At 40.9% G+C, this 14,812-nt stretch overlaps 1 protein-coding gene across 3 annotated transcripts in view; it reads left to right on the forward strand.

The window, feature by feature from the left end:
- Positions 1–14,812, forward strand: part of strbp (spermatid perinuclear RNA binding protein) — a 132,217-nt gene that overhangs the window by 85,052 nt on the left and 32,353 nt on the right. For all 3 annotated transcript variants that reach the window (XM_074689684.1, XM_074689685.1, XM_074689683.1), the window contains exons 4-5: positions 11,088–11,350; positions 13,861–14,029. In XM_074689684.1, coding sequence (XP_074545785.1) covers positions 11,088–11,350; positions 13,861–14,029 — 432 coding nt within the window. The remainder of the gene's footprint in view (positions 1–11,087; positions 11,351–13,860; positions 14,030–14,812) is intronic.

Consider the following 14,812-nt stretch of genomic DNA (forward strand, 5'->3'; position numbering starts at 1 on the left):
AGGCCAACGCCTAAACTAGAGCTGCATACGGCTGAGTGGCTGGCCGGTAGTGCTTCAAATAGGGTGAGTAAAATGCACACTATACACTATTTTAGTCTGCCTATTTAGCTATGTGTCTTCTTTTTAGAGTAGTTATATTACTTTTGAGTCTTGCTTGCCCCGTTTAAGCTGTATGTGTCCTTCCACTGAAGTTATTGTTTACCGTGGTTGTTTACGCTGAGAAAATAAGCACCAAGGACAGCAGCCATGTAGGACCAGTGTTGTGCCATATTCTGCACCCCTCGTGTGAAATGCACCCCCTCCAGCGGAAGGCCCATTGGAAGCATAGATATAGAGCATAGATTGTATACGCTCACAGCCTGAGGACGCTGTCCACTTCCCTGTGAGAAATAGCAGGGGGATGCATTTCCTGCCAGGCACAACCCCCCCCCCCCCCCCCCCCCAGACGAAGTCACACACTGCACCACTTAAAAAATGAATATATTTTCAAATATGAGGGAGGAAGATGCAGTAAACAGGCTATTGATTATTGACATCATTGAATATATGCCATTTTTGTTAACCTTGACTGTTGGAGAGGTTGCCAGAAAATAAAAATAAAGGTGATTGATTTAATAAGCATGTGTAATTGCAAGTCATTAACAAAAACTGAAAGAACTCTGTAATGTGGAGAGGATAAAATATTCACACAGAAAATGACTTTGACCACATGAGCTACGTTTGGTGGCCATGTACGGGAACTGGCCCTTTAAGACAAGCATCCTCAGGCTGTTAGTGTTTACAGTCTATGCTCTATATCGATGCTTCTGCTGGAGGGGGGGCATTTCACACAAGGGGTGCAGAATATGGCACAACACCAGCCTTGCTGAGCAGAGGCACGTGTCAGGTGCGCTGTTCATAGTCACTGCTACTGTATTGTTTTGTTGCTGTCTTTTGGATCATGCAGCAGTATAATGAACATTTGGGCTATAAAACGATAAGGTAATGTGGAAAGTGTGCAAGCCTGCACGCAGTGTTGGACATGGACGTAAAATGTATGTTTGTGAATGAATGCTATTTTTATCACTGTCAAATTTGCACTGTGCATGAAGAGGCGGGTTGTGCATTTGAGTGGGCCGTTGAGTAAATTAATAAGATGTTTAAGCTAAGTCAAGAGGGCAATGTACGTGTGTGAATGTGTGAATGAGGGTGGGAGAGTGAAAGGGTGTGTTTCGGTGTTCAAGGTGTCGGTTACATAACAAAGTGTGTAAGTAAAATGAGCGCTCTCTGGGCACTCTTAACAGGTCATTCCATTACATGAAATAGTGGTATACAAGCTGCAACATAGTCTTTTATTCACCCCACTCCCTATAAAACATACAGATTAGAGGCTTTGTCTCACTTGGCTTCCTCAAAAAAAAATCCCCATGCCACACCACTGGAGTCATTTTTGATTTGATAACATAACTTGCTTTGAAAGTCTAATCTTTTTCATAACTGACTCTGAAAGTGTCTGTTTGCTCATTTTTGGATATGAGCCATAATTATAAACACTTCTAACCAGTTACTGACTAAATATAGAACCATTGACCAATTTATTGTTTCTTAACAGTTACAAGTGTGTGCGCATTTTGTCATGTGAAGGTATTAACCACCAAAAACTTTTTTTTTTTTTTTAACCCAAGTTACACCAATTTGACAGATGGTTAACAACTTACATGTCTGTGAGGATTTGGTCAGTGAAAAGAAAACATTAACTAGTGAACAGACATTTTTAGTGGAGAAATCCAGACTTGACATGAACTGGTGGAAATAAATCAGAAACCCTGCCAAACCAATCCCAAGCAAAGACCGCTAAGACCTGGGTCATAATAAAGGAGCCAGAAGACTACGTCCAGACAAAGAACTGCACCATATATACATTTTTTTATGGTTTTATGTTTTAAATCACCTATAAAATTGGTTATTAGTTTGATGTGTAATATATACTTTGTACATGAAGTGCAGCCGTTGATATTATTCCTCTGTGGTCAAACTTGGTTACATGTGGTTGGATGAAGACGGCACATTTTATTACACACCACCAAACAAAGCTGGTGTTTCAGTGTAAAATGTGACCCTGTTAACTGGTGACTGTCAACAGACATTCACTGACATGTTTGGCTTGGAGTCACCAGTTAGCACAGTCACACTTTGCTCCAAAACACTGGTTGCTCTTTAACGGTCAGACCTTGATAGACATTAACACTGTTGTACAGTATAATTTCTGACAACTGACCACAGAAAAAAACAGACCTTTTTATGCTGCTCACAGTTTGAACTTACTGTTTAAAGAACAATAACTCGTCTGAACGAATAGAGCTTCTTCAGTCGCCAAAAGTGTGTGCATATTTTTGATGATGTCGACTGTAAATTGCTCAATTGTTCAAGGGGTTAATGAAGTAACAGATAATGATTTGAGATTGTCGAGGAGGTGTTGCACTGTAATCTAGTTCAGTCAGAAGCATTCTCGTCATAGAGTACAGCCATTCATTGCTGGGCGTCATAGGCTCTGCTTTTCAGAGTACTCCCTGGGTTAGCCAGTCAGCCTGCTTTAGCTCTATATTTGGGAATATACTTAAACATAGACTCAATAGGAAGAGCCTGGAATGGAAGAGGCAAAGCTAAACCAGCAGCAGTGTGGGCAGTACAGGTGTTGCACGGATCAGAGTCTAAGGGCGCTTTCACACTGGCCATCAGTGTCCAAGCATGCTTTAACCCTAAAGTCGAGTCTGTTTGGCTTACTGGGCTTTTACCAGGCTCAGGTATGGTCCCCTTCCTTGGCTTTGGCACACTTCAGAAAGGTGTGCCTCTGCACAGTACACTTCATGCACAAGCACTCGTACGCAATGAGAGCATGACGTATAATCCATGATTTATGATGTGACTGCTCCTCTTAACAGTTATTTTAAGAAGGGGGTGTCAGAGGGTTGTGTCAGACCAGAATAACTTAACACGAGCTAAAAAGTAACTCAGGTTGTCGCCATGTTCTCTGTGTTTATCATTGTGCTGACTCTGATGAAACCACATCCCTTGTAAACAGACATGTAATGATGACATGGACAGGCCATGTGTGTGCCTTAAGTCTGGTTCATATTGGAGTAGTGTGTCCACAGGTTGTACTGGCCAGCATGGGAATGGCGCTGTGGGGTGGGGCAAGCATGCGTAATTACGGCACGGTTTGGAAGGCCATTGTGACTGAGCTCTAATACACCTCCTTACAGTTAGAAGAGTGGTGATTAGGTTAGTGGGGTGGGAAACAATGATTCAGACAACAGCCAATCAGCTGATAATAGCTGGGGCATTGGACTCCCATGTCCTGCATTAACTTGTGCTAGCTTCACTTAGTGCTTAACCTTTACACACCTGGCCCCAGTTTAAGGGGAGATCCATGGGGGTCAGGTTTGGCTGCACCTCCTTAAAATCTTTGTGCCACAGGGGTGACTCCAAAATCCTAAACTTTGATTGGCTTTTTGCCTTCCCAGTTGCAGTTCTTTGAAGGTCAGAAAACAGATACCACGTTCACACTGAGGCAAAAAAAAAAAATAGCAGGTATTTACAGCCTGGCTCAAAATTCTTCTCTTTTTTTCTGAATAGCTTATTTCTCCTTCGGCACACACTGAACAGGGTTTTTAAAGTGATTAAACTTTTGAGTTTTCCCCAGAGAAGAGCAAGGCTGGTTGACTAACAGGTGAGCAGCCTGTAGCTGTCTGTGAAGAGGCTGAAGTCCCGCCTCTTTGCCTTGTCCTAACACCAATAAAGCTAGATTGAGTTTAGCATTTCCACCATGGCCTCTGCCTACAATGGGCTTAAAAACTCTGTATCAGAAACAAATGGGTGACTTCACAGACATTGTGACAGTCTATAAGTTTACCAGGCAGTGGGGAGCTTTCTTTGCATTTCAATTCTGCTCATTAAATAGTGCTTTTTTAAGACTTTTAAGTTTGTACCCTTTTGTCACCACTGAAAGCAAAGAAGAAAAAAAAACAAAGAATTTTAACATCTCATACATTCATGTTTATAGTAAAGGGGATGGGTGATGGTAATTGAATGTAAATGAGTCTTCATTTAGGCCAGCTGCAGAAGTTGGCGCCCCCTGGTCACATAAAGTCTAGCTCTGCCTTCACTGTCGTGTAAAAACACTGAACCCTTGAGGTTAATCGCTGATATTAGTGAAGATTGCAGTGAGACGATCAGATAGGTTTAAACCAAATCCCTAGATTAGCCAATTAAGAAGAGTATTTTTGACATGTTGTTTGAGCTCACACTGTTTTAGCTCTGACTAAAGCCATTTAGATAATATGGATAAACGATGTCCTTACTAACAGCCTGTTAGGTTGACTCGACTGTTTGTTTTGCCTCAGCCGGTATACTTGGTTGTAGATTTTTTTCCTGATTGCTTTTTGTATTCAAACTGTTGCACACACACATCTGTAACCTTGGTGCTGTGAGGTAGCTTAACTGAATAATCTCAGCACAGGTTGATCTGTAGGTCAAATGCTGAAATTGGACACAGTGTAAATTTGTTAAAGTGCCGTTGGGGGTTGATGCAGGCATCTGGACGGACGTCCTCTGTGGCTGAACCATCATTTATGATTCATTTTGCTCTTACACATGCGACCCTGGGCAGGGGAACATATTGTGTGATTGACCTTCAGGTTGCGAGCCGGTCAGGGTGGATTCAAGGACGAGCTCTGCATGGTCTCCTGGAGATTGAGTGAGTGTCTTTTTTAAGGTCCATCTATCAGCAGAGTGTGAAGAGAGCTTCACGACAGCTTCAACTGTGTCAACATTGACTAACCACAGCATTAAGTGAGCAACACTTATGGTCAGATATTAGAGCTGCTGTATAAACCACAATTTCATTATCACCCCATTAAGAGCGCTCATATAAACACATCCCAGAAGTCTTAATGTATCACAGAATGAGAGAAATGCTTTTATGTAAACGACTTGCTCACGCTTAATCCATTAGATGGAGTCCTAGTTGGAATAAAAAAGCTGTGTTTTTAAAATATTGGTCTTCAGCTCCTCAGATTAATTGGAACCAGTTGATCTGTGTTTTTTCCTATTTCTTCTGTTCTGGATTATTTACCAATTCAGGACGGTTATTATGCAAACAGAGGTACACAGGTATTGCATAAAACATGAAGAACATGTAAAACATGTAAAAAGTGTAAGTTTAAGCTAATGAGCTCTCAATAATAGTCACTTACTCGCATAAGTTTTAGCTGCACTACACACTGTTATCCACTGAGATCAGGTTCAGCACATGTTGATACTTTTTCTCAGCTGGTTCACATCAAAACAGTGAATTATGACACAGGGGTGTCCAAACTTGTTTCAAAGAGAAACTCTTTTCATTTTTGTGAAAACGACCAAGGTCCAACAGTTCTTAATGACATACTTAGTTAATCATGAAAGTAATACATGAAAGCTTTATTTGTTACTTTTAGGGATTTCTGTAAAAATTAGTCCCTAAGTTTGCTCAAACATCCTTGCTCCATCATCACACACTAGTAAAATCAAAGTTCACCTGTCCCTCAGGTGTCTATTGATTCCAGATTATAAGTGGTCACTTTTCTGCAGGGTTATGTAGGGACGGGTATCAAAGTAGCTACTTTTATAGGTACTGACCAAATTCCGTCTGTAGTACCCATTCACGCAAAATCAAATGGGACCATGTTTAGGTACCTAAACGCATCCTTGAGACTGTGAGGGGGTGGAAGAGTAGGTGATTTTCCATGCTGGACATGGACACAGAATTGCAAGGTTACATATTGAGAACAAATTAGAAACTTTGACATGTGATTATTTGATTATTTTTATTTAATACCTCATGAACTTATAAAAAGTACCAAAAACTGGTACCCTTAAGTACCAATACCAATTTCCATGTACCAGGTGTTGGCACTGTATTGTTTCAAATGTGAAAGGTACCCATCCCTACTGAGTGCTGCGTAAACATCAGCAAACTCTGCTTCTGACCAAGGAAAATGTGGTCCATTAAAGGGTGATATGAGGGGAATATGTCAGGATGTTTCTATGTCAGGATCAGGATCTGGATTTTATCAGGACTGTTTTTCATATTCAGACTATTTGGACCTAAAAAACTACATTTTTTACCTTGAGATTTCCTACCCTGCTTTCTGAACATATTTTCAACACCATTTTTTGTTTTGTCTGCACCATTTCATAAAATTAATCTAGTTTTGAGTCCTCGAATGTGTTTTTTGAAGTCTCACATTTTCACATCTTGATAACTACATTCATTTTAAGACATCAGCTGTAAGAGTTGTTGAGTTTCTGCAGAATGTAAAGAGCTTTAGCTTCATATAAGCAGCCTATACACAGTCCAAATGTAGCTCAGTGAGACCTATTTAGATAGACTTTAGTTTTGTTTGTAAACATGACAGAAAATTTAACAAATAAATCCGAATGTGATTAATTTTGGTGCCATAATTGATACATGGAAGCTTGAAGCAGGGAACTGAATGAAAATGGACCTCAGGCTATGATTGGTCCCCAGGTCTAACATCTAATACACCTGGTATAAAGTTAAACATCCTAAACTTGTAATGAATTACGTTTGTATAAATTAACTAGATTAAGCATGAAGTTTTACCTCAGCCTTTTTTGCAAATTAGTATGTTAGTGCATAATCCTGCAATCCATCCCCCTCTTGGCAACATTAGCTGACTTACAGCGTCACTTGTCTAAATGTCTGCAACATTATCTGGGCACTCGCTGATCCAGGAGGTCGATTCCTGTCAGTGAGTCCTCCTTAACCACTCTGATTTACATGGTGATCAGAGCAGCAGAGAAACAACTCCCCCACAGTGGAGTAGTACACACACAAACACACACACACACACACAAACACAAACAGAGAAACTCTCTTGGCCATGTGGTTTATGGCTGCAGAAGCTTCCATTAGCGACGGCTCATAAAATCTGCGAGTGTTGGTCTGTTTAACACTGCTCTGACAAGGCACACACTGTTCAATACAAACGCACGATGGGGCACACACTCATAGCTTCACGGATACCCCCTTCTGTTTTTTTTTGTTGTTTTTTTTTTACAGGATTTTGTGCTCAGGTCATAATATTTAGAGAAGAAGAATAACCAGAGACAGTAAAGATTACTCAAAGCTTATCATACAATGCTCTGACCAAGTGATTTTTAAATTTGAACTGATTTAATTTTTTAATGATTTCTTTTTCTTGTTTTATGTTCTGATTTTTAAATCATTATTGGTTTAAATTTTATGTTTTGATGCTTGTTTTCTTTCATGACACATTTCTTTGCTGTCATTGATGCCATTGACTCTGTGGCATTAACCGAAAGTGTGTCGTCTCAAGCTTTGTAGTGATGTTTCTGCACCACAGAAACACCAGTTTTCAGAGCCATGCGCAGTTTTCCAGCAAGCGTCCCTAATGCTGAGAAATCTTGCTTTATTTTATGAAATACAAAAAAAGTATGAGTTTATTTTTATTTTAATTTCTTCACTGATACTTTTAATGTCTATAAACTCATTAGGATGCCTGGAAATCGTTCATCCAGCATTTAAAGGTACATAACCCTATCAGTCACTCTCAAAGTGTAAAAAAAAAAGTTGTGCACTTGATTAATGTCAGCAGATTAAGACGTGATGCTACGTAGCTTAATCCATACATAAATAATTCCTGCCTCTTCTTTGAAGGTACTTGAATTCACTCAGTGTCACTCTGACATGCCCTGCCAAAGTGTCGGAGAATCTCAGCCAAGGCCCGCTGGGATTGCAGTGCGTCATCCTGCCAAATGTTTGTAGCACACACAGCATACTGAGCTTACACAGCCTGTCAGCCTGCAGTCATTGTGCAGGGCCTGTCCTCCATCCTGTTAATGACTTTATCTGCCCCACTCTGGAGAACCAGAATGTCACGGTTCAATTAGAAGAGGGATGAAATGTGTGTGTTTGTGTGTTTGTGTGTGTGTGTGTGTGTGTGTGTGTGTGTGTGTGTGTGTGTGTGTGTGTGTGTGTGTGTGTGTGTGTGTGTGTGTGTGTGTGTGTGTGTGTGTGTGTGTGTGTGTGTGTGTGTGTCTTAGTATGTGGGTGTGTTGGTTATGTGGGTCTACATAGGTGCAAATGTGTGGGGGTCCTTACACTTCAAATAGGTTGATAGTGCTCACACTAGACTATCTTTACTTCAATGAAAAGGTCATCTCTACTTTGTGTGCGTGTGTGTGCCTCAGCATGCTCAGTGTGTGGCTCTCTTTGACTCGGCGTGCAGTGAGAAAAAGGAAACGTGGCTCTTGGAGATAAGCAGCTTGTTAAGAGCAACCTCCTCATGTTGAACTGAGTTATGCACCTGAGGCTCCCCGGCTCACTGCGATAAGGTCTAATGATGAAAAAATGAACCTTTGCCTTTCAGACTCAGGTGGACAAGTCCTGATGTAAACCATTCTGTGTCTTCTTAGTGGTTATTTTGATAATTCTGAAAAAGATTAAGAGAGCTTTCAGAGACAGACAGAGCTGAAGAGAAGCCAAACTGCTGTAACTTGGTCTGTAAAAAAAATATTAGCGACCAGTGAGGACTTCAGACAAGATCTTGAAATAGTCTCACGCTTTGATTTTTGCCTGTGTAAATCCGCAGTGTAAAACTGGATTATCAGTGCCACATTTGTTTTTAACGCTGTTTCTCAGTGTCAGTGGTTAGGTCCGGCTTTTCTGAGAGAACATGAATAGTGATAGTCAAGGACCAATACCAGCCTTATACCAACCAGAGAGAGTTGACAGATTGTTTTAATATGCACTCCATTCGTTCATTCATCCATCTTCTGAACTGCTTATCCTGTTCAGTGTCGCAGGTGGCTGGAGTCTATCCCAGCTGTCATTGGGTGAGGGGTGGGGTACACCCTGGACTGATCTCCAGTCAAACTCAGGGCTATTTTGCACTCCATGTTATTTAAAAAATTACTAAAACTCTGACAGTTGTTCGTTTTATTTTACACTTAAGTTAATTTGTTAAAAGCAAATGTAAACTCAGAGAGAGTTGTTTGTGTTTTATCTTGGACTTAAAGGCAGTGCTGTTTTTGTTCAAAATGATCTCTCACTGTGAATTAATATGTTATGCATCCAAAGTACTAGTGGTATCAGTACTCGGTGTCAGCAAGTACTCAAAAGAGAGTACTTGTATCGGTCTAAAAAAAAGTGGTATCCAACATCCCTAAAGTCCCTTTGATGACACTAATCAGACCGCCAAAGTTTAGCAGTGAAAAGCAAGGTCTGTCCTTTTTCTCTGCCGAGATTGATGTCTTGGATTTATTTTGTAGTGATGTTGGAGCTGGACTGACAAAAAGAAAAAGGATGTCAGGGCAGAGAAAAGCTAAACAGGAGTGTGATAAAGCTTGTGTGGAATGCTGGACACTTCTCAGTCTTAGCGGTCGCCATATTGGCTGGGTAGCAGAAGGGGCAGGAACAGATGAAATGATGGTTGACGGTTGCATTTGAGGAAAAGCTGAAGAATGGCTGTGAACGGTTGTGAAGTGTGAATATCATTTCATTAGTGAGTGTAGGGCCACAGTGTTTGATCTGAAAACACTAGTCTGTAAGATTTCATGCACCATTCTACCAAGCACAGAGGGTACACGGTGTACTTCATGTTGGTCTACTGATGGGAGTATCTGATTTGAGGCACAGTCACTGTCTTTATCCCAGAGACTTTATGTCATTAAAGCTTGTGGTTGAAGTGATCAGCAATTTAGAAGCTGTAGTCTGGATAACAGGACAGGATGTTTCTCCACTTAACTGTTTCAGAGATGGTCGGGGTCTGGTAGTTCCTCAGACTACTCCCACATCTGTGCCCACTTTGTTTGTTTCACCACTCTTAAGACCAGCTCGGATGAAACCCTTTTGACACAGTGTCAACATCCAGGGGTGAAATGTGGTGGACTTCTGTGTGTAGATTGATCATCTGTGACTTATGTGATCAGGTTTGTGTTGCTATTGTTGTTTTGATCAACCAGATTTAAGTTTTTAACATAGCTAGAGTAATAAGCATCTGCTTCTAGCCATAAAGAACAACTGAATAAGAAACGACTCATCATGACAAGCCATGTGATGATTGATTCATCTGTTGTAATAGAGATTTCTGTGTTAATTATACATTTACCCACATCATTTACATTATGCGTAATGTAGCTGCATTGTAATGCACTTTGATGTGATTAAACTTTCATCGGGATTACCCAGTCATCTGTTCCATGCATTAACCACAAGTCTCTCCTGGCTCACTTTATTCAGTCTGTATTAGTCCATACTTAACGGTCAGATGTTTAAATCATATCAAAGTGCTTTCAATTAAGCATTTAGCTGCATTAACAGCCACCCACTGCAGTTCTGTGACACTCGAGAGGAGCAGCCGATGAACAAATTACAAGGGTTTGTTTATGAGTGTGCATTAGCAAAGGGACCCATCTGGGTGGTATTCATTTCAATGTGTGAGTCACTAAAGCCGCAGTTGCACCTGGTGCTCTCTGTCACCCTTTCCCTCTTCAGCTTAGTCTTCCTTTTCCTTTTTGAAGATTCAGTATCCTTCCTCTTTTTTTCTGTCATTCACTGTCCTGTCTGATTCCCCCTCCACCCAATCTCCTTCCTGTGTGGTTGGATTGTTATAAATGCCTCACAGAGGTAGATTAAGGAGACCAGGGAGCTGAAAGAAGATCTGCTGGAGTTAGAACAGGAGGAGAAAATGATGATCAGAGAAATTTCTCCAAGTTATGAGCATACAAGTGCATCAAGGTCACTGAGCTGAGAACTAATTTCTTTATGACCATTCAGCATCAAAGCAAACACACGAAAAAGCTAACTGTGCCCACACATGATGTGTTTGTAATTAGCTTTCTTCTGTGCTAAAATTTGTTTTGATGTGTTTCTTTAGCTCTCTGTGTATGAAAGAAAGCCTTTGGTCTCCAACAGGGGAACCAAAGCTTGATTTGATGGATTAAAACCCAGTCTGCTGTTGAAAGCCCATCTCCAGGAGGTTTTCACACGCTTTGTAATTCCTTCATCTCTGTTTCCTTTCCAGAGGTCTTTCCGTTCCTTCAGCAATGATGATCGCCACGTCATGGCGAAACACTCCACCATCTACCCCTCCTCTCAGGAGCTGGAGGCCGTGCAGACGCTGGTGTCCACTGTTGAGTGCGCCCTCAAACATGTCTCTGATTGGCTGGATCAGAGCAGCAGCGACACACACAGCCAGGCCGATGGCCAAAAAGCAGACAGCACAGAGGAGGATGATCCTGGAGAGGAACCCGCTGATGAAACTGAGGAATTAACTGACAGCTACAGGTGAGACTGTGGTGTGGCACAGTGGAGCTGTGACTGAAACACTGTGATTATCTTGTGGACATTTAGTCTTGTTGACAGAGAGTAATAAGGCCATCATGGAGGAGGGTTTCTGTGCTAAGTAATGCTTCCTAACAAAGGTCTCCATCAAAGGTGTCAGTTTTTGATAATCAGTGGAAAATGTTGAGAAAACAAATTCCTTTGTAGTGTGGTTAATCAGTTTGTCACACACCCACTTAGGGCTGGACAATTAATCGGATTTTAATCGTGATTTCAATTTTGCCATCTGACAATCATAAAAACAATATAATCGAAGAAAAACAATTAATATGCCACACAGTGTAGATGTATGCAAGTTCCTGTGCTTCATAGCTCTTCTGTGTTCCATGTGCAGCCACAGTGAGTGTGTGTGACTTATGTGTATCAGTAATACTGTATGTGCCACTTGCTGGTTCTTTAAAGTTGTGTTTAAATCAGTACTGAAGTTTTTGAATAAAGGAATAATTGTGTATATTAATTGTGATTTCAATATCACTTAAAATAATCAGGATTTTTATTTTTACCATAATCGCCCAGCCCTACACCCACTGACCCCGCGGCAGTGGCTTTAAGACAAAAATAAATAATGTCTTCTTTTTCTTCTTCTTCTTCTCCTTCCTTCTCCTCCTCCAGTGGTACTGATCCATCAAGCAAAAAACTCTGGTCTAAAAATATGAGACAATATGAGAGGGCTAAAGTCTGCTGTTTCTCGAGTGTCCACTAGAGGCTGGCTCCAGAAGTACAGAAAGTCACAAACACACCAAGCCAAAAAAGAGGTTTCCACAGCAGAAATGAACATATTTACAGCCTGGTTCAAAAAACATCTCCTGTCTGAGTCGCTAATTTGACTATCAGAACACACTGAGCGATGTGGGAGTGATGTTTTTTCTAACTTGGCAGGTTAGAGGATATTAAGATCACAAGATCGCCCAATCAGAGGCACAGCTCAGGTCACGTGACTGACAGGCGCCCTAGCCAATGTGCTTCATTTACCGTTTCAGAAACAGACAAGTGACGTTTGGGAGACCACATCCATGAGTTATACAGTCCGTCTGCTCCATTTGGCCCGTATCTGTAAGCTTAGTGGAAATGAGCAGAAATACGGATGAAATGAACTCAGAGCTCAGACATGAAGGCTCCACCTGGATCCTGATCTATGTTTTTAACAGTGAACATAAATTGGACTCAACAGTTAACATGCAGCAACAAAAAAAGGGGGGGGGGGTAAATAGAAGATAAAAATGCTGCATTTGATCACATTTCTTAGAACTAATGAAATTATTTGTCCATGCAGTTAGTTGATTTTACAACACATCTTAAAAAAAACTAGTTTTGAAAAATTAAAAGATGAAAACACTGATTTCTGAATTCAAATAGGGCTGCACGATTATCGCAATCGCAATCGCAATTTCAGCACATGCAATTCAGATTTTTCTCCATGATAACCAAGCAAGTCTGTAGACTCATCATGACACAACGTTTTTTTATTAAATCGCAAGCACAATCGCAATCGCAATATTGTCCACCTAATCGCAAATCGCACCTTTTCCCCAAATCGTGCAGCACTAAATTCAAATACTTAAAAAAACCTTCCTGGACCATAATAATAATAATAAATCAAAGTTTGCATTTTCAGCTTTAATAAATGAATGCCTAGGAACCACTGATTCAGGTGAGAAAAAGTATTTAAAATTGGGCTTTGGGATGTGTAACCGTATCAGGAGTTGTAGTTTGCTTCATGCTGTCTCTTTCACAATGTTTCCACATGTCTTTGTAAAAGTTTTAGACATTCAATCAGCTAAAACCTCTTAACAACTGATGTATTAAAATAACATTAATCTTGAATTAAAGGGGCTAAAGCAAGTTTTATACTGATGAGGCTTTTGGTGAGAGAATGTTGCTTATTTTAAAAGTTTTCACTGATTTTTAAGATCCTCTGACCAAAGTTAGACAAAGAGACATGTAAATGTTAAATTTAAGACCACATCATAAGCTCAAAGATCAGAACAAGAAACACTGTTAGTACAGTGTTAAATATCTAGCATGTGTAACTAAGAAACTGAATCCCAGCAGTGCAGAATAATCCACACTGCAGGGCTGCATGTGGTCCAGAGGTAACACAGTTAACCTCTTCTCAAAGCTCAGCAGCCTCCATGCTTGGCTTTGTTCATGAATCCTTTTATCAAGGTTCACTACATCCCATTTAGCTCTGGAATTGCCTTGTCTGGTCTTATTTTGCTGTCTTGACAGGCACCTTGTATTTTAATCTGCTAATCTCAGATATTTTCCAAGGGTTACATGAGATATTGATGAATATCAGAAACAGTGTTTTTCACAGACTCTCTGAGAGAGAGGTCAGAAAATCTGACCTCAGAGAGGGAGGCAACACTCACTCTTTGCGCCATGAACAGAATCACACTGGCCCGGAAACGTTACATAACCTCACAAGTGTTTGACTTTTCTCTTTAAAACAGAGAGCCCAGCTGTGGCGGCGTGCTGTGTGGCGTGATGAGGATCGGCCTGGTGGCTAAAGGCCTGCTGATCAAAGGCGACATGGACCTGGAGCTCGTGTTGATGTGCAGAGACAAACCTACACAGACACTGCTGGACACTGTCTGTCACAATTTACCCACACAGATAGAGGTACGACACACGCACACACACACACACACACACACACACACACACACACACACACACACACACACACACACACACACACACACACACACACACACCTCTTCTACCTCTTTTTATTTTTATACACACATACAAACATGCAGCAGAGGGGCACACACAGTTTCATCACAGCATCACTGACAAACATTTCAGTAGATTTTAATTCAAAATTTAATTTCTTAAGCAAAAATTAAGCCTTAAAGAGAAGATTGCATACTTGACTCTCCAAACCCTCCTTGATATGAGTGTGTGTTAAAGTTGTGTGACAGCAATTACAAGCAAGGAGCAGAGGGGTGATTTAGTCAGGTGTGATAAGTGATCTTATCATGTCAGTGTCATGTTTCCTCATTGACAAATCATGAATCAGAAATTCAGCTCTTGATATTAACTGGACACAAAATACACTGATACCTGCAGCACACACAGCATGAAGATGAGATTAATACACACACGTATGATTTTTCATGTTGAGTTGGTAAGTAATCCAGGGTATTCCCAGTTGATCACTGACACATGTGATGTGTACTGTGACAGCCAGCAGAACTTCTGCTTTGAGTAAAAATCTGTGAGAAGATGAGAAATATTCAACGTAACCCTGGATCAGGAGTCCCCCGCCCGGCCTGCTGGAGCTGAAATTATTCAATGAATAAATTCTGCTCCTTCGCCTCCTCTCTGCTCGTCCTCTTTAGTTGTTAACTGGTGTGAGAGGGAGAACGACAAGTGTGAGAAGAAAGTGTGTGTACATGT

This window comes from Halichoeres trimaculatus, unplaced genomic scaffold, assembly GCF_033239565.1.
Source record: "Halichoeres trimaculatus isolate MK-OKI-2021-1 unplaced genomic scaffold, fHalTri1.1 fHalTri1_scaffold_16, whole genome shotgun sequence".
NCBI classification, from domain to species: domain Eukaryota; kingdom Metazoa; phylum Chordata; class Actinopteri; order Labriformes; family Labridae; genus Halichoeres; species Halichoeres trimaculatus.